This window comes from Trachypithecus francoisi, unplaced genomic scaffold, assembly GCF_009764315.1.
Source record: "Trachypithecus francoisi isolate TF-2019V2 unplaced genomic scaffold, Tfra_2.0 Lachesis_group11, whole genome shotgun sequence".
In the NCBI taxonomy this organism is placed as follows: domain Eukaryota; kingdom Metazoa; phylum Chordata; class Mammalia; order Primates; family Cercopithecidae; genus Trachypithecus; species Trachypithecus francoisi.
The window spans coordinates 67,726,508-67,752,148 of record NW_022681456.1 but is presented as its reverse complement, the minus strand read 5'-3'; the positions used below and the strand labels follow the sequence as shown (position 1 = coordinate 67,752,148).

The following is a 25,641-nucleotide window of genomic DNA, read 5'->3' as shown; positions in this document are numbered from 1 at the left end:
CAAGGCCAGCAGATCACTTGAGTTCAGGAGTTCGAGACCAGCCTGGACACCATGGCGAAACCCCGTCTCTACAAAAAATTACAAAAAATTAGCTGGGCTTAGCGGTGTGAGCCTGTGGTCCCAGCTACTTGAGAGGCTGATATGGGAAGATCACTTAAGCCTGCTGGGAGGTTGAGGCCTCAGTGAACTGAGATGGTGCCAATATAGACCTGTCTTAAAAAAAAAAAAAAAAAGGGAGGGGGAGTTGAACACCTGTGCTATGTGTAGTGTCTCACATCTGTAATTCTAGCACTTTGGTAGGCCTAAAGTCAAGAGGATCACTTGACTTTAGGAGTTCAAGACCAGTTTGAGCAATACAGTGAGACCTCGTCTCCAAAAAAAAAAAAAGAGAGAGAGAAAAAAGAAGTTTAACATCTAGAGATCTAGAGTCGATTCTTGTGCCCAAGTCATCATGTTGGTAACAACAATATCCCATGTATATATACATAAGTGACCCAGATTTGGGAAGCCAATGATAAGTTGCAGTTTAGATATGCTGAGTCTGAAGTAGCCAAGGGGCATCCAGTAGTGACTGACAGTATTTAGGCAGTTGTTTGTATAGTTTGGAGATCAGATTAGGCTGAGTTATTAGCATGTAGGTGAAGGATGATTGAGGAAAGGCTTATAGAGCAAGAAGATGCTTAGGATGGAGCCTTGGGGATACCAGTACTTATGAGGCAAGAAGAGGGGTCCAAGACTGTAAATAGCCAGAGAGGAAGGAGAAAAATCTGAGAAGGCAAGCTGCAAAAACCCAGGCAGCAGAATGCTGCAAGAAGAAAATACTCATCAGTATCAAATACTGCTAAGAGGTCAGGTAAAACAAAGGCTGAAAAGTATCCGCTGGTTTTTGAAATGAAGAGGTCAGTAAGTGTGACATTTGTCAGAGGAGATTCAGTGTGGTGGAAACAGTAGCCATGTGAACGTCAAAGGAATTCAACCTCATATAGCCAATCCTTGGAAACACTGGTGTTTTGTCAGCTGCAACAGTATTTCTTTTAAAAGCAACAAAAATGGGCATTTTTCAATTGGTACACAAAGGAAAAAAAATCATTTTTTGTATTTTCTCCTATTCATTTTTCTTAAATATTTGGTGCTGGTTGTCGTTTATGTATATTTAAATATAGCATAAGATGCTTTTGGATTTAGTAAATAGTGTATGTTTAGTTATTTCAGGATTATTATTAAGATACTAATCCCAAAACAAACAGTATCAATATAGTAATGTAGTAATATATTTATGGTATTTCTTAAAGAGTACCAAGACTTTCAAGTACTATCCCCATCAAGTAAGATAATCATAGCCCCAGAATAGTTTTTAAAACCACGTTCTTTTCTCTTCTATTTCCCTTCCCCTTTTCCTGTCTATACTCTGGGCTGCAAAGAGATGCTTTTGCCCCACTGTCAACAGGTAGCCTAGCTTAAATTTAAGCCCAGCTTAAATAAGTTTGGGAGACCAGGGCGTACTCACAGAGGAAAGGATGAAAAGAACTTTGAATGTCATCTAATCCAGTGGTGTCCAAATCTAGCTGAACATCAAAATGGACAGACCGGAATGTACATTAAAAAGACAATTCTGGGTTCTTGCCCTAGATCCGATTCCAGAAGGGCATCTGCTATACTTTCGTTTTGGGGAGGTTGGGGTGGGGCTTGCTTTTCCGGGTTCTTCAGGCTCAGAAGTGGACTTTCTCTGCGTTCTTTCTCCGCAGGAGATGCCATGCATTGGCGGTTCTGCAGGTGCGACGCCTGTCACTCCCCAGTGCTGATCTCTTCCCGGCACCTTCCTGATCCTCTCACCTCCCGGCACCTCGCACCGAAACAAGCGGAAGCCTCGCCCATCTACCCGCCCCGCGCTCTCCCTTCCCCGCCCCTAATCCTTCTGGCCCCGCCCCTTCCACACGCCCTCCCCACGGCAATTCCTGGAAACTTGGGGCGGAGCTTCGCTACCGACCGGTTTTCGCGTAAGCTGGCCGCCGCCAGGCCGTTCCCGGAAGTTGATGGCCTTACAGTCGTGAAACTGATTGGCTGATCATGACCGTGCAGTTAGCCAAGGTTTTTCCGAGTTGTTTGGGTTGAGTTCAGGAGAAGCATGGCCAGGTCGAGTGGGTACCTGCGCCAACTTCAGGGCCCTCTGCTTCCACCCAAGGATCTGGTGGAGGAGGACGAAGACTACCTAAACGACGACGTGCAGGAGGATGAAGACTCCGTGTTCGTCGACGCCGAAGAGCTGTGCAGTGGGGGCGTAAAGGCTGGCAGCCTCCCCGGGTGCATCCGCGGTGAGGAAGTCTCCTGCCCCGGGGATGGGGTTGGAGGGTCCAACGTAGCACGTCCCATTCTGGCTTTGCTCTGAGCAAGGCACCCAGTCGCTGCTAACAGATTTAGCTTCTCAATGGTCTAGCTGCTTCATCCTACTTAGGGTAAAATTTTAACTATAATGGTAGCAGTGACTTTAACTGGACACATGCTATGTGTTAAGCTTGCTGTATTAATTATTCTCATTTATAATGTTCTTCCTTCGAGGTAGTTTTACACTTGAGGAAACAGTGTATGTTGAGTCTCTATTTCCACCCAGAATCTGAAATTTTATTTTTCTTTCTGACCGCTTATCCTCAAGTTCTATAGAATGAGAACTTGTAACTATTAATCCTATATTGCCTGGAGTCAAATACGTGGTTCTTCCTCAGCTTCTTGGAAAAACAAAACAGGCGGGGTGCAGTGGCTCACGCACTTTGGAAGGCCAAGGCAGATGGATCACTTGAGGTCAGGAGTTCGAGACCGGCCTGACCAAAATGATGAAACCTGTCTCTAGTAAAAAAGAAAAACAACAACAACAACAAAACTACAAAATTAGCTGGGCGTGATGTCGCACACCTGTAATCCCAGCTACTTGGGAGGCTGAGGCAGGAAAATTGCCTGAACCCAGGAGGTGGAGGTTGCAGTGAGCTGAGATCGCGCCATTGCACTCCAGCCTGTGCAACAAGAACGAAACTCCATCTCAAAAAAATAATAATAGTAATAATAAAGAAAGAAAAGAAAAAACAAAACACAAGGAACACCTCAGTGCACAGATGATTATTAACTAGTGTTAGTAACCTTGTGGTTCGGGTAAACCTTGTGTAAGTAGTTTCCTGTGCTATAAGATAGTTTTCTGTGCTATAAGTTATACCCGTTATGTGTACTTTGTGACTGAGACTTAAAATATTTTAATGTGCAGACCAGTGCTGTTCAGTAGAACTTTCCATGATGATGGCAGTGTTTTATATCTGCACTGTCTGGTATAATAGCCACTAGCCATATGTAACTGTTTAGAACTTGAAATACAGCTAGTGTAACTGAAGAGACAAATTTTTAGTTTTATTACATTTTAATGTAAATAGCCACGTGTAGGTGGACAGTACAGATTTAGGCAGAAAAGTTTTAAGTATTTGTGGAGGGCTTAGTCATTCATTCTAAAGTATCGACTGACTAGCATGTTTCGTGCTGGGAAAATCTACAGAAATGTAATAACAAGGTTGCAGTCTTAATGAAGCTTACCTTCTAGTGTATTAAACAAACACTCTTTAATCACAGAAGTACCTATAATGTTACTAAATGTTTAGGAGGAATGCTAAATAGTGCTTTGAGAGGTTTTATACATGAGATTCAGGGAAGACTTTTCTAAGTAAGTGACAGTTAAGCTGAGGTCTGTAGTAAATGTAGTAAACAGTAAGGGGGAGATCAATTAAGGCAGATGAAATAACTTGAGTGAAGGGCCATGGCATTTTAAAGAAACTGCATGAAGGCCAGTATTGGCTGAAGTCAGAGTAGCAGAGAGGGGACTGGTTTTAGAAGAGGAACAGCAGACACCTGCTGTGTACTGTGCTTGCCTTTTGGAATACAAAGACAAATGCAACAGTGTCCTGTTTTAGTATTTACAGTGTAGTAGAGGCAGACAGAAAAAGAGGTAGGCAGAATGCAGTGTTACAGGCACCCTAACAGACATCTTTAGAGAGTGCTGTAGGGAGATAAAAGATAGTGGTAAGTTTGATAAAACTTTGAGAAAATGGTTTCTAAATAATCTCCAGAGTTAACTTTTGTGGGTTTTGTTGTTTTTTTTTTTTTTAGTTTTAATTCCTGATGAAAACACACAAGAGACATGTAAAGTGTTGGGACGTTTTCCGATAACAGGTGCTTGGTGGAGAGTGAAGGTACAAGTAAAGCCTGTGGTGGGATCAAGGAGCTATCAATATCAAGTTCAAGGATTTCCGTCTTACTTTTTGCAGTCTGATATGTCACCACCAAATCAAAAACATACGTGTGCTCTCTTTCTTAAAGAGTGTGAGGTCCCCAGTGATGTTATTAATAAATTTTTAACATGGGTAAATGAGGTATCAAACTACAAAAACCTAAACTTTGAAAATCTTAGGGAAACACTAAGAACTTTCCACAAGGAAACTGGAAGGAAAGATCAAAAGCAGCCTGCACAGAATGGTCAGGAGGAGTTGTTCCCAGACAATGAGATGAGTCTTCTTCTGGAAAACAAAAGTAAGTGTGATTATTATCATCAAGTTTCAGTGAAATTGACATACTTACTGACTACAGTGTTTAAAATATTACCACTAGCATAGTATTCCTTTTAAAAATCCATTTGGTGAAAAATGTGTTTATGCTGCTTTTGGAGTATGCCATTGATATTTCAGGTTTCTCATCTGTAACATGAAGGGATTATATGAGCTGATCTTTAAAATCCTTCCGGTTCCTTTCCACCTCTAAAATTGTGATTTTATCTCTTTCTCTAACTTTTGTACTCATAGAGATTACCTTGAATCATTAATAAATAAAAAAATCAGTTGCTGGCCAGATGTGGTGGCTGCTCATGCGTGTAATCCCAGCACTTTGGGAGACTGAGGCAGGAGGATCACTTGAGCGCAGGAGATCGAGACTAGCCTGAGCAATATAGTAAGACTTTGTCTCTACAAAAAAATTTTTAAAAATTAGCCAGGTGTGGTGACACATACCTGTAGTCACAGCTACTTGGGAGGCTGAGGCAGGAGGATCACTTGAGCCCAGAAAATGGAGGCTGCAGTGAGCCATGATTGGACCACTATACTCCAGCCTAGGTGACAGTGAGACACTGTCTCAGTTTAAAAAAAAAAAAAAATCAGTTGTAAATTATTCTGTTTAAAGAGATAGAGAAGAACAACAAGGATATGAATAATATATTTAGGAAATACTTCAGTCCAAAATGGTTTCAAATACTTTTTAATATGATTTGTTATCTGGGCATTCATATTTATGGAATATTTCATTTCCTAATTGTATCAAATAAATTTGATGGTACATCAATGAATGACTTCAGTGACAAAAGATTATGATTATAGAAAATGATTATAAAGGTTACTATGTAAATTATTTTATATCCTTAGCTTTAAATTTATATAATTGAGTCAGAATTTTTGTTCTGTTGTAGTGCAGATAGTAGGAAACAAAAGGCTAAGAAATCATTAAGCATTTAAAGAACATAAATTTTGGTGTTAAACACAATGAAAACCATCTCAGTACAAAAGCAATTGTCATAATATGATCAAAATTGCCTTACTGGTTAAGGCAAATGTACTAATCTGTCTTTGACTTGGATTTCTTGAATTGGTTGTGCAAAATGAGAAAGTACTTCAAATCAGTCATTCTTTGGGTTCATTTATGTTTTACTTTGTTCTTTTCTGATATTTTGTAGTTCCGTTTAGAAATGTAATGACAGCTTTGCAGTTTCCGAAAATAATGGAATTCCTTCCAGTTCTTCTGCCTCGACACTTTAAATGGCTCATAGGGTCAGGTTCTAAAGAGATGTTGAAAGAGATAGAAGAGATTTTAGGTACACATCCGTGGAAACTTGGATTTAGTAAAGTAAGTAAAACATTTGCTCAGCATATAGTAATCTTGTGTAAGGCATCGTTTCAAATTTGTCAATTTTTCCTTTCTCTTTCAAAGGAAAAAAATTTGTGTGGACCCCAGTACTGATTTATTTTTATTCAAATGTTGCAACTGTACATAAACTTCTTATGGCTATAGCATAAGAACTTTTTATAAATTGTTATGCAACTTACAGAGTTGCATACATTTGTAATTGAAAAAAAATTGATGACATTCAAATTATCGGTATTAATTTAGTTGTATAATTTAATGTGACCAATGTCCTGTAATTAAATTGTCATTTGCAACTTGAGTATAGATCTCATTGAGGTCAAAAGCTCTTACAAATTTGGCAAGTCCATTCTGCTGTGCAACTCAGTTTCCCACTTCCAGTTTGAACTGTTGACAATTTTCATTATTCATGTGATATATCATGATGCCATTTGATTTTTATTTTGTACAATAACATCATTTACAAATGAATCCACTTCTGTTCTTATTATTAGAGACTATGAGTAGTAAAGGGACACACTGAGGCTCCAGTGGTATTGGAAACCAAATATGGTACTTAATCTTGGTAGTTCTTGGTTAGAAGGTGGTTTTCCAGAGAAAAATACAATTGAGAAACTCTGAGAAAATTCTTGGAACCTCAAGAATGTTTGCAGATGCTGAGTTTGAGAAATACTAGAATAAGGAATTTTTCCCTTACATAAAATGTCTATAAATTCAGTATGCTTTTAAAGATGAGATTCTGGAACATGAGATTATTATATATATTTATTCAGTGGAGAAGAATGGAAGAGCAATGATATGTAAAAGGCAGATAATAATAGTTTACCTTTTTGTTTAAAAAAACCCTGTAAAATCCAATGTTCTTTATAGAGATATTAAGAAGGGAAGATCGTTTTTTAGCTCTTTAGAGGTCTTTGGAGCCTGTTCACATTTCAAGAATAAATTATATAACATTTTATGATTAACAATACACATTGTGTTAGGCTAATATAATAGAGTAAACATTTATCGAGACCTTACCAGTGTAGAACGGAGATGCAATCAAGCCCTTACTCTCACTCTTGCTAGGCTCACTGTCTTCCTGGTGAAGCATAGACTTTGCGTTTTTCTTTGTGGTCAAATGAGTTTGAGGCTATATCTATCAAGATCCTAGGGCCAGCCTTCTTCCCTCCCTGCCACTATCCCTTTCTCTCTACCTCTTCTTTTTGTTTTGTTTTTTTCCCACCCAGGCTAGAGTGCAATGGTGTGATCTCTGCTCACTGGAGTCTCCGCCTGGTTCAAGTGATTCTCCTGCCTCAGCTCCTGAATAGCTGGGATTACAGGCGTGTGCCACCACACCCAGCTAATTTTTGTATTTTTAGTAGGCACAGGGTTTCACCATGTTGGCCAGGCTGGTCTTGAACTCCTGTCCTCAAGTGACCTGCCCACCTTGGCCTCCCAAAGTGCTGGATTACAGGCATGAGCTACCGCACCTCGCCTTCTACCTCCTCTGGGAAAAAAAAAAAAAAATTAAAGCATTACATATCAGCTACTGTATTTTCTGCCTTCTGGATTAAGTGAACACCTGTTTAAGGAGCTGTTGAAGTCCCAGATTCTCTCCCCATTGTGGGCATTAAGTGATTACTGCTTCCCACCCTAGCAAGAGTATAGAGATTGCTCTTGCCTGATGCCATTCAGCTGAGAGCATCCAGGCTTGGGGATACCAGGTGAGGATAAGGCAGAGATTATCTGGTGGTGACTCAGGTTTTTCATTAGAGAACAGTTCCTTCCCTCTCCCCATGTCAGGATCTGGAAGTGTTTTCTCCTGTCCAGTCACTCTTCTCAGAGAAGAATTGTACATGGAGAGTTTAAGCCTAGTTGCAGCATTCTGGGACTCATGAGAGAAGAGGAGGCCTGAGGTCCCACCATTCAGCATGTAAACCACTATCCAAGTATTGTGTTAGTTTGCTGGGGCTGCCAGAACAAGTATTGCTGACTGGATGGCTTAAACAACAGAAATTTTTTGTCTTACAGTTCTGGAGGCTACAAGTCTGGGTTGATTTCTTCCAAGGCTTCTCTCCTTGGCTTGTAGATGGTTATTATCTCTCATTATGTCTTCACATGGCCTTTTTTTTTTTTTGCTAGTCTATGTCCTAATCTCTTCTTCTTATAAGAATACCAGTCATATTAGAGTAGGGCCCATCCAGAGGATCTCATCAATGAGGTGAATGGTCCCCTTTAACCTTAATTACCTCTTTAAAACCCTGTCTCCAAATATAGTCACATTCTGAGGATATTGGGGGTTAGGACAGGACATCAACATATGAATTTTGTGGGGGACACAGTTCAGCCCATAAAAGGTATGGAGGGCTCAGGAGTGATGTCTCCATCAAGGAAAAATGGAGCTGACAGATGATGTGCTCAGTAGATTATAGTGAAGGGAGTTCTGTATCTCTTCTGTAGAGTTTAGGCAGAATTGTTGATAGACACGTGGAAAACTAAACAAGCCAAGAAAATGAGGCAGATGTTAACTTCATGATACACACTGAGTTCAACGCAAAACTTAATGTAACAGAGTACATCTTGTCACTCAGCTGTGAATCCTATTTGCATAAGCATAATAAATACCTATTTAACCAAAATTGAACAAAATGTATACTACAACATTTTTCAAATATAGGAACCAAAGGAACACCTGTGGAGGTAATGGTATAAAATAGAATGACCTTCCATAGAGATAGACTTTCCATATTAAGGAGTTAATAATAAATATCTAAAATCTTTTAACAATCAAGGAAAAATATCTACAGTACTTAGAAATATGGAGATAAATTCTGGAAGAAATAACTAAAGTGTTGGAGATGTCGCCTTTAGAAGGCATGTGAAGAGATAAGGAAAGGATTCATATTTTTTTGTGATAAGCCTTATAGTATTATTTCACTTTTAAAACTGTGTGTTAGTGTGATAAAATATAATTTTTATTTAAAAATTTTACAGATCTCTAATTACAGTGCAGCCAATTTAAAAATCAGTGATCTATGGTATTTTCTGCAAATTTCATTGAAGTTCATGTCTTCTGGGATTTAAAAAATTATTAATAAAGAACATATTCATAAACACTTATGATGTTTATAAACCAACCTGAACTTTATTTCTTAAAGATAACCTACAGAGAGTGGAACCTGTTGCGATGTGAGGCAAGTTGGATAGCATTTTGTCAGTGCGAGTCTCTTCTCCAGCTGATGACTGATTTGGAGAAGAATGCATTAATAATGTATTCCAGACTGAAGCAGATATGTAGAGAACATGGACACACATATGTTGAAGTGAATGACTTAACTTTGACATTGTCAGATCATATGTCATTTCATGCTGCTTCGGAGTCTCTGAAGTTTTTGAAGGATATTGGTGTGGTGACATATGAGAAGGCCTGTGTCTTCCCTTATGACCTTTACCAGGCTGAAAGAGCCATCGCCTTTTCAATTTGTGACCTGATGAAGAGGCCTCCTTGGCGTTTATGTGTTGATGTCAAAAAGGTGCTTGCTTCTATTCACACCACAAAACCTGAGAATTCAAGTGATGATGCACTGAATGAGAGCAAACCTGATGAAGCAAGATTAGAAAATCCTGTGGACGTTGTGGACACACAGGACAGTGGTGACTGTATTTGGACTAATGGTGAAAATGAAATTAATGCAGAAATAAGTGAAGTTCAGCTGGATCAGGATCAGGTTGAAGTTCCACTGGATCAGGATCAGGTGGCTGCTTTGGAGATGATTTGCTCCAATCCTGTGACAGTCATAAGTGGGAAAGGTGGATGTGGGAAGACCACAATTGTTAGCCGTCTTTTTAAGCATATAGAGCAGTTGGAAGAAAGAGAAGTAAAAAATGCCTGTGAAGATTTTGAACAAGACCAGAATGCTTCAGAAGAATGGATTACCTTTACTGAGCAAAGTCAACTAGAGGCGGGCAAGGCTATAGAAGTTTTGCTCACAGCACCTACAGGGAAAGCAGCTGGCTTACTAAGACAGAAAACTGGTCTTCATGCCTACACACTGTGTCAGGTAAAACCTTTGACATTTCATCTGTAGATAAAACATTTGTTGGCTGGGCACAGTGGCTCACGCCTGTGATCACAACACTTTGGGAGGCTGAGGCGGGCAGATCACAAGGTCAGGAGATGGAGACCATCCTGGCTAACACGGTGGAACCCCGTCTCTACTAAAAATACAAAAAATTAGCCAGGCATGGTGGCATGCACCTGTAGTCCCAGCAACTTGGGAGGCTGAGTCAGGAGAATTGTTTGAACCCGGGAGGCGGAGGTTGCAGTGAGCCGAGATTGCGCCACTGCACTCCAGCCTGGACAACGGAGTGAGACTCCGTCTCAAAAAACAAACAAACAAACAAAATTTACCTTAAAGACAAACTTATTTCTTAAAGCAATTGGTAGGTATTTATTGAATGTCTCCTGGATCCCTGTCTTGCAGTAACTAATCATTTAGATCAATGCTTTTCAAAACAGCCAGTCTGTAAACTGTTACCAGTTTGCACGAGAAAGGAGCTAATGGTAGAAGTAAATCAGTGCACTGCTTCCTTCCTTGAGAAAGTCTTATGAAAAAAAAAAACAAAAACAAAAAACTATTGGATCCAGTGCTTCGGTTCCTGCCTGTAATCCCAGCACTTTGGGAGGCCAAGGTGGGAGGATCACTTGAGCTCAGGAGTTTGAGACTTGCTTGGGCAACATAGTGAGACCCCCATCTCTACAAAAAATTTAAAAATTAGGTGGGCATGGTGGCATGCACCTGTAGTTCCAGCTACTCAGGAGGCTGAAGTGAGAGGATTGTTTGAGGCTGTGAGGTCAAGGCTACAGTGAGCCGTGTTTACACCACTGCACTCCAGCCTGGGTGACAAAGTAAGACCCTGTCTAAAAACAACAAAAAAATCAGTCCCACTAGAGTATAGGCGTAATGATATAGTTAGTTTAGATCCTGGTACAATACCTGTTTTTCATGGGGGCTGGTTACAAACATGTCACAGTCCATAGACCACATTTTGAGTGGAAATGGAAGTAAAAGGCTTATATTTTGTAGGATGAAGGTGAGGACTTTGCTCATCTGGTATAAATCTTTATTTCTTCCACCTGGAACAGTGCCTGACAAATAGTAGTCACACAATAAAAATTTCAAATAAATTAACATTTTTGAGAAAAAAATAGTATTGGGTATAATTAAGAATCATGGAGTTTAAGCTTGTAAGAGTTGGAGAGGTTCCTCTAGCCCTAGCCCTGACCTGCCATTTTATAAAGAAACTTGGTAGTTGGAAGATTTCTAAAGAAGGTAATCATTGAATTGGACTCCAAGGACCATGGAGACTCAGGTGAGGAGAAGGACATTGGACTTACAGGAAAGGCCTTTGCAAAGGCATCGAGGAATATGATCATAGTGTACATAGAGGGTTTTGAGGTGACTGCCTTGACTGGAATGAAGCCCATGTCTGACAGAATAGTGGAAATTAAACTTGGGTTAGACAGTTAATTCGAGCTTTAAAGTTTGTAAAGTATTTTGACTGATCTCATTACATGTTTGATAAAGTGATGTTATCTCCACATTTACAGAAGAGCCAGTTAAAGTTTGGGGATGTTAAACATCTTGCCCAGGATCTCAGTTAGGTGTAGAACTAGGACTTGAAATGGCCTTCCAGCTTGTTGTTCTTCCCATGGTGTCATTATTTCCTCATTTATTACAGATGCTGCACACTAACAATGAAACTTGAACTTGGTCTCCTAGGGAGCCATTTAGGTTCCTAAGCAAGAAAGTGAAGTAAAGAAGTTTTAAGGAAGATCTTATAGAGTCGTAGAGCCATGAGCCGCTTATCATATCTTGCCTATTACCTCTATTTATCACACGAATGAATGGAGACCTAGAGATGTTCAGTGTAGCTTATTAGTAGGAGAGTTTTCTGATCAGTTTATGATTTTTTTTTTTTTGTACTATGCCTTCATGTCTGATTAATCTGAAGGATTGAATTAGAAGGGGACACCCGAAAGGGATTATTACCAAGTTTGATCCGATGTGTCAATTCTGATTAGTTGGTAGTATCTTAATATCTGCTTGGGGTGCTGAGAGAATATTTCTGAAGCTATGTTTAGGCTCAGGAGAGAGTGTAAGAGCACAGAAAGAGCACTGGAGTGCCATTTATCATCTTTGGACTAGGGTTGCCAGATTTAGCAGATAAAAATATGAATAATTTTTTAGTATAAGTACGTATCAAATAATTCATTGACTTGCTTATACTAAAAAGTCATTTATTGTGTATCTGAAGTTCAAATTTAACTGAATGCCCTGTATTTTATGGGGCAATCCCATCCTGAGATTGTGTGTGGGGGAACCTGGCTGCAAAGCTATTGGAGTCATCAAGGTGCTGATAGATGGAGCCTGTATTGAGCTGATAACACTGGAAATACAGTGAAAACTGTCAGCATTTTTAAGATAATAAATTGAATATATTAAATAACAGAAAAGAAATGGCTAATTCCAAATGTTGCGAGACATGGCTACTGCAAGCACGGGGGTTTTGGTGAAGGGAATTGATGCATTTGGATAGGAAATATGAAGGCTTTACTTAATAGACATGTTGAATCTAGTTTTAGTGGAAAAATTAGATGAAGATGTGATATGATACCATTTAGAAAATCTGTATTAATACAGATTGAAAATTTGAAATGTTCCAGTGAGCGTTTCCTTTGAGTGTTATGTCAGTGCTCAAAAAGTTAAGGATTTTGGATTTTGAATTTGTAGATTAGGGATACTCAACCTATAAATGTTCATACTGATGACATAGAAACATTTTTGGAATGACATACACTAAAATATTGAATGTTCTCTGGTTGTAATTTTACAACCATTTTTTTCCTCGTCTATATTTAAAAAATAATAAATAGTATTACATTTGTAGTAAAGAATGTTGTTTTTTATTTGTTGTTGGGGGTGGTGTGGTGGTAGTTTTTAAAAAGGTGAGGTGTGGAAGTTTGGAATACTTAAAAGAAAAAGTAGTATTTTCATAATTAGATTGAGAAAGCGCTGCTTTTATTTCAGAATGGAGTACTATGGTTGGGAGAAGGGGAGGGCTTCAGTGGCATATCTCAGATGGCCACAAGGTTTATTTGGGAATGGAAAAGAATAAGGAGCTTTCTGTGTTTAAGAATGATGAGAGAAGTGTTGAGATTTTGGAACAATCTGACTTTTTTTTCATTTTTAGATTTATTTGGTCTGTCTGTTCTGCGTGTTCAACCCTATAACTTTTGTGTTTCTCTACTTCCCACCCACCCCTGCCAATTTAAGAGTTTTGCCTTAAAATAACTTGCTATTAATTATTGGTTTTGTAGATTTTATAACCTGACTTTAGGAATGCCATACTTTGCTTGTAGGTCAATTATAGCTTCTATTCATGGAATCAAACAATGATGACCACAAACAAACCATGGAAATTTTCTTCGGTTAGAGTTCTAGTTGTGGATGAAGGGAGTTTGGTGTCTGTAGGAATCTTCAAATCGGTCTTAAATTTATTGTGTGAGCACTCCAAACTTTCTAAGCTCATTATCCTTGGTAAGTTAAAATATTGTTGGAATTCTGATGTTTATTTCAAAGTATTGTGGTTAGTTGGTTGTGTATACCACTTAGTTGGTTGTTTACACCAGAACTGATACTAAAGCTACACTAAGTTAAATCTGACCACTCTCCTAATCAGCTTGGGTTGGATATTAGCAGGCTAGGATGTGAATGAAATAGGGTTGTGAAGGGTTACTGCTAATCACCTAAATGATGGCTATTAATATAGTAAAAGTGCCACAGATTCAGAGTAAATCAGGATGTGGATCATTTGGAAATAATAAAAAGTTTGAATTATAGACCACTTAAAAGTAATTTTATGATTCTAAGCTAATAAATTAGACCTCACCAGCCTCTTAAGTTCTTCCAATTCTGATAATATTCAGTTAGATTTTCTTGGGTTGTCATGCTTTGTAGAACATATGATTTAATGGAGAAAAAAATAAAATCACAATTGGAGAATCAAGTTGTATATAAAAACTATTTTTTTTTTTAGGTACTTGAGGATGTATTTTAAGCAGTTGATTCTATTAATGGCTTAAGCCTTATCTCTGCTTCCCCCAGTACATGTTTTTCTTATATTTAGGGCTTATTTGTTGCAAGCAAAAAGTATTTTTGGTAGAGCAGAACATCACTATAAGATTACTGGAATGTATCTGTTATCAAATGCATGTATTTGTTGTATATTTTGTACACTTATTTTATCTCTTTGAGGCTATAGATTCTTCCACGTTCAGTAAGACATTGAACATGAATGAAAAAGGGACTAACTACAATGTCTAAGGCTCGTTTTTTTTTCCCCCTAATATGTTGACTAAAACATATGCCTCTACCCCGTTTCCCTGTGGTTATAGGTATGAAAGATGTTCAATTTAGATTTTGTCACCTTATTGTGTTATTACTATTTTTATGTCTTATACTGTTTAAATGTTGTTTTTTGTAAAATATTTAACTTTAAACTCTTAAATAATTTTAAACAATCTTGGGGTTATTTTTTCTCAGAGTAAGTCTTCCTACTATATCTTTTTTTTTTTTTCTTTTAGGTGACATTAGACAGTTACCCAGTATTGAACCTGGTAACTTGCTGAAAGATCTTTTTGAGACTCTAAAGTCAAGAAATTGTGCTATTGAACTAAAGACAAACCATAGAGCAGAATCTCAGCTAATTGTGGACAATGCTACAAGGTATAATATTACTAAGAGTTTGCATTTTCTGTCTGTTGTATTAGAAATAAAAAAAAAATGGCATTTGAATTAGAATGATTTAGTACAATACATTTACTATACCTTTTAGCAAAACTCTTCCGTCCTTCAACTATAAACCTTTTGCCCTACAGTTAGAAAAGCAAAGTTAGGCCGGGCGCGGTGGCTCAAGCCTGTAATCCCAGCACTTTGGGAGGCCGAGACGGGCGGATCAGGAGGTCAGGAGTTCGAGACCATCCTGGCTAACACGGTGAAACCCCGTCTCTACTAAAAAATACAAAAAAAAGCTAGCTGGGCGAGGTGGCTGGCGCCTGTAGTCCCAGCTACTTGGGAGGCTGAGGCAGGAGAATGGCGTAAACCCGGGAGGCGGAGCTTGCAGTGAGCTGAGATCCGGCCACTGCACTCCAGCCTGGGTGACAGCCAGACTCCCTCTCAAAAAAAAAAAAAAAAAAAAGAAAAGCAAAGTTAATGTTTTTCATTACTGGTCCAGCATAAGTTATTATTGAAATTTAAAAATGGATGAGTTCCTGATTTTAAAAGTATGTATATGAATTAAAATTGTATTAAGCTTAAGGACTAGAATAAGCCCAAGGGGAATAGAGATTTGGAAATACGTGCAAGGGAGAATTGGGTAAGAAATATCTCCTAATTTTTGTGGGAGAAAGCAGAAGGCAAAAGAATTGAATGTGGTATTTCACTCCTAGATGAATCTTAGAGGCACCCATGGCATCTTACTTCCCTTAAATAGAAAAGAACCCTTCTCTTCCTTTCATCTTTGCATAAGCCTTTGGAGTTATCCTCTGTCAGCTCAGACATTTGGTTTCTCCATAGTCCATACATACGAAAATCACAGTCATTATTATTTCATGACATTTATTTTAATACAGTCATGTGCCACATAGTGTTCAGTCAACAACAGATTGCATCTATGACAGTGGTGCCATAAGATTATAAAACTATACTTTTACTGTACCTTTTCTATGTTTAAATATGTTTACATACACAAATACTTACCACTGTGTTACAATTGGGTACAGCATTCAGTACAGTAACATGCTGTGCAGGTTTGTACCCTAGGAGCAATAGGCTGTACCTTATAGCCTAGATGTGTAGCCTAGGCCATACCATCTAGGTTTGTGTAAGTGCACTCTATGCTATTCACACAACGATGAACATTGCCAAATGATGCATTTCTCAAAACATATCCCTATCATTAATTGGTGTGACTGTATTAAAATCTCTAGATACAATGGGACCTTTGAATACTGAGTCTATGTTAGTCATTGTACCAAAATGTATCGCTGGTTTTTACTCTTTTTTACAAAATGTTTTGTTGATTGAACATCTTCTAGGTAGGATGTAGCAGAAACTGGAAGAAGGGTGTCCAGTCTTTTGGCTTCCCTGGGCCACACTGGGAGAAGAATTGTCTTAGGCCCCACGTAAAATACACTAACACTAATGATAGCTAATAAGCTAAAAAAAAAAAAAAATCCTAAGCCAGGCATGGTGGCTCATGCCTGTAATCCCAGCACTTTGGGAGGATGAGGCAGGCGGATCACCTGAAGTCAGGAGTTTGAAAACAGCCTGGCCAACCCAGTGAAACCCCATCTCTATTAAAAATACAAAAAATTAAATTAGCTGGGCGTGGTGGCAGGCACCTGTAGTCCCAGCTACTTGGGAGGTTGAGGCAGGAGAATGGCGTGAACCTGAGAGGCGGAGCTTGTAGTGAGCTGAGATTGCGCCACTGCACTCCAGCCTGAGCAACAGAGCAAGACTCCATCTCAACAACAACAACAACAACAACAAAAATTAGCTGGGCATGGCGGTGGGCACCTGTGATCCCAGCTACTCGGGAGGTTGAGGCAGGAGAATGACTTGAACCCTGGAGGCAGAAATTGCAGTGAGCCGAGATCGCGCCATTGCACTCCAGCCTGGGTGATAGAGCACGACTGCATCTCAAAAAATCGTGAAGAAAATCTCATAATGTTTTAAGAAAGTTTGTGAATTTGTGTTGGGCTGCATTTAAAGCCATACTTGGCCTCATGTGGCTTGTGGGCCAGACAAGCTTGAACTAAAATATTCAAAACCTACTTTCTCTAAGCCTCTGTCTACCTTGGTGGATAAAACTGTGGGAGTAGAGGAGGAATTGACAGGAATGGGGTAGACAATGTGGGTTCATATTAAGACATTAAGAAAACTAATGGAGTTGGATGTAGAATATTCTTTTCCTGTAATCTTTCTGCTTCTACCTAAAGGCCACCCCATTTTTGGTAGATGATTAGTCATTTTAAAGTCCAAGAAACTTGGAGGAATCTAAAGCATATTAGATGTCTCAGAACTCAATTTTATCTGAATCTCAGGAGTTCTTTTTAGTAACTCTTTCAATATCATTTGGTTCTAGCTGTGCTCCTTTCATCATTTTGCCTTAATCATAATGCTCAAATATTTATTGACTGTGAAGGATCCCTGCTATATACCAGGGGAAAGCTCCTGGAGGTAGAAGGTGCTACATGCCTTGGGTCAGAAGCAAAACAGGAAATCTGTGATGATTCTTAAGGTCCCAATTAAATCTGGCCTATCGCCAGCAAGAATAGCCTCATTCCCTCTCTGTTCCTTTCCACTTTTGTTTGGGAAAGGGTAAAGAAGACACAGTAGGGTACCACCACCTCTGATGACCAGGCTGCTGTTAGGTCTGGTCAAGGAGTCAGTCTTCTTCCAGATAACCATACCTTACTCTGTTTTCTGATATGATTTGCTAGTCTTGGAAAACGTAAGAATGAAAGAAGGATGAGGAAGGAATAGAAGCAACTAGATGTGGATACTTGGTTCAGTTGGGAAACTGGGATTATATGTGGAATATACAGAGAAGAAAGGAGGAGAATATAGTGTAAACATGTGGAAAAGGCCGGAACCAGTTCAAATTAATTTAAATAGAAAGGGATATGGAGTAAAATGGGCCTATTTGCCTCCCAATTCTCCTGTTTTCTATTTTTGTGGCCTTGGGCAACCCACTATACTTGACTAAACCTCACATTGTTTACCTGTGAAATAAGGATAATACCTTCCTTGCATGGTTCTTTTGTGGTCTGGAGATAAATAGACCAGGTTTTCAGAATGGTGTCTAGTAAACCCTCTGATAATTTTTTTTTTTTCTGATCCTATTAGTTTGCTAAGGACTGATTGCTAACATGTAGTACCATAACTTTATTGTCTTCTATTATAAAACTCATTTACTGTTTATAATGCATACCTGGATGACCCTTTCTCTCTGTTATCTATTAATAGATACTAATTATTATAGGACATTAGCTCTGATCATATATGAAGACATTTTTGGATGATAATGTTCTTTGCGCGTGTGTGTTATCTTTATTCAAGAATCTCAAGACGCCAGTTTCCAAAATTTGATGCAGAACTAAGTATCTCTGATAATCTGACATTACCCATCTCAATTCAAGATAAGACATTTATTTTTGTCAGACTCCCAGAAGAGGATGCCAGTTCTCAGTCATCTAAAACTAATCATCACTCTTGTAAGTATAAACTTCTATGAGATGTAGGGTTAAGTATAAGTATTTAAGTTTTGTAACATAGTTATTAAATGACTAGTTATAATTTTCTTTGATGGTAAAGAAAAATATTGCTAGCAAAAAAATGAGACATTGAAAATAAATGAACTAACTTAGTAATCATCAAAAGCAGAATACTCTAGAATTTTATAAAGAAGTAAGCTCTTGACACATAAATGCTCTGTAAATTTTGTTGAGTGAATAAATGGATGTAGGTGATTTTGTTTAAAATAAAGCAAAGCCCCAATAATTCAGGTTTATTTAGGAGAAAGTAAGTCTTAATTAATGAAGTTTTTCCTTCCTTGCAATTTGAAAAGGAAATACATTCATTTTGAATACAAATACTCAATGCTAATAAAAGCAAGTACTTTTATTTTGTTTCTGAAACAAAAATTGTGACTCAAACTGTTGCCAAGTTTAATTCCTAATAGTTCTGTTTTATAAAATGAGTAGAAGCATGCCTTCTAATTATGGATGTTAGGATGACAGCAGGACAGGGTTGAGAACGAATGTGGGACAGGAAGTCTTTTCCTTTATGTATATGACCTGTGTCATGTTATTAACCATTTGTAAAATGGGAACCATAGTGGAACTTCCTGTGGAGCTATTATGAGGGTTGAGGGCATTCATCAGTTATGAGACACTCTATAAATGTCAGTTTGTTGTGACTAATAGATGTTATTAAATTAGCTATTGCAAGTGAATTCATTTAAATAGATTGAACCTATCTATTGATCTTTATTTTCATTATAAACTCACCTAGCAAACCTTTTAAAGATGGTGTAATGGTTTTCTCAAAATTGACTTAGTAAAGGTTTAAATGATTGTTATTGAGGACTTTTTGTAGTTGCCACTGTTCTCAAAGGTATATCCTTCCCACTTAACCACTTTCACTGTGTATGTGAAAGTGATGACATACAACTTCATCTGTTAGCCTTTTCCCCTTAGTGTGTGTCCCCAATCTCATTTCCCTTGGGTTAGTAATCATTCACATGTTACAACAATGTATTTAAATAAATGAGATCATACATAGTGTTCTATAATGTGCTTTTTAAAATTTATTGTAGAAACTATTTTTTTCTTTTTATTTTTCATTCAGCAAATACTTATTAAGCTCCTGTTATATACTAGGTACAATAGATGAAGCAGAGGAAAAGATTAAAAAGATTGTCCCTGAGGTTATTGTGCTTTCATTCTAGTGTGGGAAACAGATAATTAAAAAGTAAACAAATATAAATATATTTTCAAACATCAGAGTACAAAGAATCAAGTAGACCTAACTGAATACTTACTAGTGACTGATGAAATTTGTTGCAAGATTGCTTTCGATTGTGGGGGCCAATGGTTTGAGAAACAATACTCCTTAAAAAAAAAAGTCAACGATACAGGAATGTTTGAAGTAAGAATTAATGTTCCCTGGTAATTTTCCTTTCTCTTCTTCCCCCAGGACAATCCCATTAAGGTCACACACACAGTAAAAGCTTGGTGTTTATCCTTTTAACCTTATTGTATCCATATACAAACATGTTTATTTCAGTTTTTTATTTTTTTTTATTTTTTTTTATTATACTTAAGTTCTAGGGTACATGTGCATGACGTTTATATCATGTATAACTCCCCCATGCAATCCCTCCCTCCTCCCCCCTCCCCATGATAGGCCCCAGTGTGTGATGTTCCCCTTCCCGAGTCCAAGTGATCTCATTGTTCAGTTCCCACCTATGAGTGAGAACATGCGGTGTTTGGTTTTCTCTTCTTGTGATAGTTTGCTAAGAATGATGGTTTCCAGCTGCATCCATGTCCCTACAAAGGATGCAAACTCATCCTTTTTTATGGCTGCATAGTATTCCATGGTGTATATGTGCCACATTTTCTTAATCCAGTCTGTCACAGATGGACATTTGGGTTGATTCCAAGTCTTTGCTATTGTGAATAGTGCCGCAATAAACATACGTGTGCATGTGTCTTTGTAGTAGAGTAATTTATAATCCTTTGGGTATATACCCAGTAGTGGGATGGCTGGGTCATATGGTACATCTAGTTCTAGATCCTTGAGGAAATGCCATACTGTTTTCCATAATGGTTGAACTAGTTTACAATCCCACCAACAGTGTAAAAGTGTTCCTATTTCTCCACATCCTCTCCAACACCTGTTGTTTCCTGACTTCTTAATGATTGCCATTCTAACTGGTGTGAGATGGTATCTCATTGTAGTTTTGATTTGCATTTCTCTGATGGCGAGTGATGACGAGCATTTTTTCATGTGTCTGTTGGCTGTATGGATGTCTTCTTTTGAGAAATGTCTGTTCATATCCTTTCCCCACTTTTTGATGGGGTTGTTTGTTTTTTTCTTGTATATTTGTTTGAGTTCTTTGTAGATTCTGGATATTAGCCCTTTGTCAGATGAGTAGGTTGCAAAAATTTTTTCCCATTCTGTAGGTTGCCTGTTCACTCTGATGGTAGTTTCTTTAGCTGTGCAAAAGCTCTTTAGTTTAATTAGATCCCATGTGTCAATTTTTGCTTTTGCTGCCGTTGCTTTTGGTGTTTTAGACATGAAGTCCTTGCCCATGCCTATGTCCTGAATGGTACTACCTAGATTTTCTTCTAGGGTTTTTATGGTATTAGGTCTAACATTTAAGTCTCTAATCCATCTTGAATTAATTTTCGTATAAGGGGTAAGGAAAGGATCCAGTTTCAGCTTTCTACTTATGGCTAGCCAATTTTCCCAGCACCATTTATTAAATAGGGAATCCTTTCCCCATTTCTTGTTTGTCTCAGGTTTGTCAAAGATCAGATGGCTGTAGATGTGTGGTATTATTTCTGAGGACTCTGTTCTGTTCCATTGGTCTATATCTCTGTTGTGGTACCAGTACCATGCTGTTTTGGTTACTGTAGCCTTGTAGTATAGTTTGAAGTCAGGTAGCGTGACGCCTCCAGCTTTGTCCTTTTGACTTAGGATTGTCTTGGCAATGCGGGCTCTTTTTTGGTTCCATATGAACTTTAAAGCAGTTTTTTCCAATTCTGTGAAGAAAGTCATTGGTAGCTTGATGGGGATGGCATTGAATCTATAAATAACCTTGGGCAGTATGGCCATTTTCACGATATTGATTCTTCCTATCCATGAGCATGGTATGTTCTTCCATTTGTTTGTGTCCTCTTTGATTTCACTGAGCAGTGGTTTGTAGTTCTCCTTGAAGAGGTCCTTTACATCCCTTGTAAGCTGGATTCCTAGGTATTTGATTCTCTTTGAAGCAATTGTGAATGGAAGTTCATTCCTGATTTGGCTCTCTGCTTGTCTGTTACTGGTGTATAAGAATGCTTGTGATTTTTGCACATTAATTTTGTATCCTGAGACTTTGCTGAAGTTGCTTATCAGCTTAAGGAGATTTTGGGCTGAGACGATGGGGTTTTCTAAATATACAATCATGTCATCTGCATACAGGGACAATTTGACTTCTTCTTTTCCTAACTGGATACCCTTGATTTCTTTCTCTTGCCTGATTGCCCTAGCCAGAACTTCCAACACTATGTTGAATAGGAGTGGTGAGAGAGGGCATCCCTGTCTTGTGCCAGTTTTCAAAGGGAATTTTTCCAGTTTTTGCCCATTCAGTATGATATTAGCTGTGGGTTTGTCATAAATAGCTCTTATTATTTTGAGGTACGTTCCATCAATACCAATTTATTGAGCGTTTTTAGCATAAAGGGCTGTTGAATTTTGTCAAAAGCCTTTTCTGCATCTATTGAGATAATTATGTGGTTCTTGTCTTTGGTTCTGTTTATATGCTGGATTACGTTTATTGATTTGCGAATGTTGAACCAGCCTTGCATCCCAGGGATGAAGCCCACTTGATCATGGTGGATAAGCTTTTTGATGTGCTGCTGAATCGGTTTGCCAGTATTTTATTGAGGATTTTTGCATCGATGTTCATCAGGGATATTGGTCTAAAATTCTCTTTTTTTGTTGTGTCTCTGCCAGGCTTTGCTATCAGGATGATGTTGGCCTCATAAAAAGAGTTAGGGAGGATTCCCTCTTTTTCTATTGATTGAAATAGTTTCAGAAGGAATGGTACCAGCTCCTCCTTGTACCTCTGGTAGAATTCAGCTGTGAATCCATCTGGTCCTGGACTTTTTTTGGTGGGTAGGCTATTAATTGTTGCCTCAATTTCAGAGCCTGCTATTGGTCTATTCAGGGATTCAACTTCTTCCTGGTTTAGTCTTGGAAGAGTGTAAGTGTCCGGGAAATTATCCATTTCTTCTAGATTTTCTAGTTGATTTGCGTAGAGGCATTTATAGTATTCTCTGATGGTTGTTTGTATTTCTGTGGGGTCGGTGGTGATATCCCCTTTATCATTTTTTATTGCGTCTATTTGATTCTTCTCTCTTTTCTTCTTTATTAGTCTAGCTAGCGGTCTGTCAATTTTGTTGATCTTTTCAAAAAACCAACTCCTGGATTCATTGATTTTTTGGAGGGTTTTTTGTGTCTCTATCTCCTTCAGTTCTGCTCTGATCTTAGTTATTTCTTGCCTTCTGCTAGCTTTTGAATGTGTTTGCTCTTGCCTCTCTAGTTCTTTTAATTGTGATGTTAGAGTGTCAATTTTAGATCTCTCCTGCTTTCTCTTGTGGGCATTTAGTGCTATAAATTTCCCTCTACACACTGCTTTAAATGTGTCCCAGAGATTCTGGTATGTTGTATCTTTGTTCTCATTGGTTTCAAAGAACATCTTTATTTCTGCTTTCATTTCGTTATGTACCCAGTAGTCATTCAGGAGCAGGTTGTTCAGTTTCAATGTAGTTGAGCGGTTTTGATTGAGTTTCTTAGTCCTGAGTTCTAGTTTGATTGCACTGTGGTCTGAGAGACAGTTTGTTATAATTTCAGTTCTTGTACATTTGCTGAGGAGTGCTTTACTTCCAATTATGTGGTCAATTTTGGAATAAGTGCGATGTGGTGCTGAGAAGAATGTATATTCTGTTGATTTGGGGTGGAGAGTTCTATAGATGTCTATTAGGTCCGCTTGGTGCAGAGATGAGTTCAATTCCTGGATATCCTTGTTAACTTTCTGTCTGGTTGATCTGTCTAATGTTGACAGTGGAGTGTTGAAGTCTCCCATTATTATTGTATGGGAGTCTAAGTCTCTTTGTAGGTCTCTAAGGACTTGCTTTATGAATCTGGGTGCTCCTGTATTGGGTGCATATATATTTAGGAGAGTTAGCTCTTCCTGTTGAATTGATCCCTTTACCATTATGTAATGGCCTTCTGTGTCTCTTTTGATCTTTGATGGTTTAAAGTCTGTTTTATCAGAGACTAGGATTGCAACCCCTGCTTTTTTTTGTTCTCCATTTGCTTGGTAGATCTTCCTCCATCCCTTTATTTTGAGCCTATGTATGTCTCTGCATGTGAGATGGGTCTCCTGAATACAGCAGACTGATGGGTCTTGACTCTTTATCCAGTTTGCCAGTCTGTGTCTTTTAATTGGAGCATTTAGTCCATTGACATTTAAGGTTAATATTGTTATGTGTGAACTTGATCCTGTCATTATGATATTAACTGGTTATTTTGCTCGTTAGTTGATGCAGTTTCTTCCTAGCCTCCATGGTCTTTACATTTTGGCATGTTTTTGCAATGGCTGGTACCGGTTGTTCCTTTCCATGTTTAGGGCTTCCTTCAGGGTCTCTTGTAAGGCAGGCCTGGTGGTGACAAAATCTCTAAGCATTTGCTTATCTGTAAAGGATTTTATTTCTCCTTCACTGATGAAGCTTAGTTTGGCTGGATATGAAATTCTGGGTTTAAAATTCTTTTCTTTAAGAACGTTGAATATTGGCCCCCACTCTCTTCTGGCTTGTAGAGTTTCTGCCGAGAGGTCTGCTGTTATTCTGATGGGCTTCCCTTTGTGGGTAACCCGACCTTTCTCTCTGGCTGCCCTTAAGATTTTTTCCTTCATTTCAACTTTGGTGAATCTGGCAATTATGTGTCTTGGAGTTGCTCTTCTGGAGGAGTATCTTTGTGGCGTTCTCTGTATTTCCTGAATTTGAATGTTGGCCTGCCCTACTAGGTTGGGGAAGTTCTCCTGGATGATATCCTGAAGAGTGTTTTCCAACTTGGTTCCATTTTCCCCCTCACTTTCAGGCACCCCAATCAGACGTAGATTTGGTCTTTTTACATAATCCCATACTTCTTGCAGGCTTTGTTCATTTCTTTTTCTTCTTTTTTCTTTTGGTTTCTCGTCTCGCTTCATTTCATTCATTTGATCCTCAATCGCTGATACTCTTTCCTCCAGTTGATCGAGTCGGTTACCGAAGCTTGTGCATTTGTCACGTATTTCTCGTGTCATGGTTTTCATCTCTGTCATTTCGTTTATGATCTTCTCTGCATTAATTAGTCTAGCTGTCAATTCTTCCACTTTTTTTTCAAGATTTTTAGTTTCTTTGCGCTGGGTACGTAATTCCTCCTTTAGCTCTGAGAGGTTTGATGGACTGAAGCCTTCTTCTCTCATCTCGTCAAAGTCATTCTCTGACCAGCTTTGATCCGTTGCTGGCAATGGGCTGCGCTCCTTTGCAGGGGGAGATGCGCTCTTATTTCTTGAATTTCCAGCTTTTCTGCCCTGCTTCTTCCCCATCTTTGTGGTTTTATCTGTCTCTGGACTTTGATGATGGTGACGTACTGATGGGGTTTTGGTATAGGTGTCCTTCCTGTTTGATAGTTTTCCGTCTGACAGTCAGAAGGACTGTCTGTTGGTCTGTTAGAGATTGCTTGAGGTCCACTCCAGACCCTGTTTGCCTGGGTATCAGCAGCAGAGGTTGCCGAAGATAGAATATTGCTGAACAGTGAGTGTACCTGTCTGATTCTTTCTTTGGAAGTTTCCTCTCAGGGGTGACGCCACCCTGTGAGGTGTGGGGTATCAGACTGCCCCTAGTGGGGGATGTCTCCCAGCTAGGCTACTCAGGGGTCAGGGACCCACCTGAGCAGGCAGTCTGTCCGTTCTCAGATCTCAACCTCCGCGTTAGGAGATCCACGGCTCTCCCCAAAGCTGTCAGACAGAGTCGTTCGGGTCTGCAGTGGCCCCGCTCTTCCCCTAATGGACTGCAGCTGTGCGCTGTCCGCAGCGGTAGAGTCTACAGAGACAGGCAGGCTTCCTTGAGCTGCTGTGAGCTCCACCCAGTTCGAGCTTCCCAGCGGCTTTGTTTACCTACTTAAGCCTCAGCAATGGCGGGCGCCCCTCCCCCAGCCTCGCTGCTGCCTTGCGGATAGATCGCAGCAGACGGCTGTGTTAGCAGTGAGGGAGGCTCCGTGGGCGTGGGACCCTCCCGGCCAGGTGTGGGATATATTCTCCTGGTGTGCCTGTTTCCTTAAA

At 39.0% G+C, this 25,641-nt stretch overlaps 1 protein-coding gene across 2 annotated transcripts in view; it reads left to right on the top strand.

Annotated features, from left to right (window-relative positions):
• The first annotated feature begins 2,014 nt into the window (after window positions 1-2,014).
• Window positions 2,015-25,641, top strand: part of HELB (DNA helicase B) — a 66,225-nt gene continuing 42,598 nt past the window's right edge. The window contains exons 1-7 of one of the 2 annotated variants that reach the window (XM_033221363.1): window positions 2,015-2,312; window positions 4,141-4,560; window positions 5,750-5,919; window positions 9,078-9,980; window positions 13,343-13,520; window positions 14,567-14,708; window positions 18,105-18,259. In XM_033221363.1, the coding sequence (XP_033077254.1) occupies window positions 2,126-2,312; window positions 4,141-4,560; window positions 5,750-5,919; window positions 9,078-9,980; window positions 13,343-13,520; window positions 14,567-14,708; window positions 18,105-18,259 (2,155 nt within the window). In that variant the 5' untranslated portion in view covers window positions 2,015-2,125. The remainder of the gene's footprint in view (window positions 2,313-4,140; window positions 4,561-5,749; window positions 5,920-9,077; window positions 9,981-13,342; window positions 13,521-14,566; window positions 14,709-18,104; window positions 18,260-25,641) is intronic. The other variant, XM_033221364.1, reaches the window with a different exon arrangement.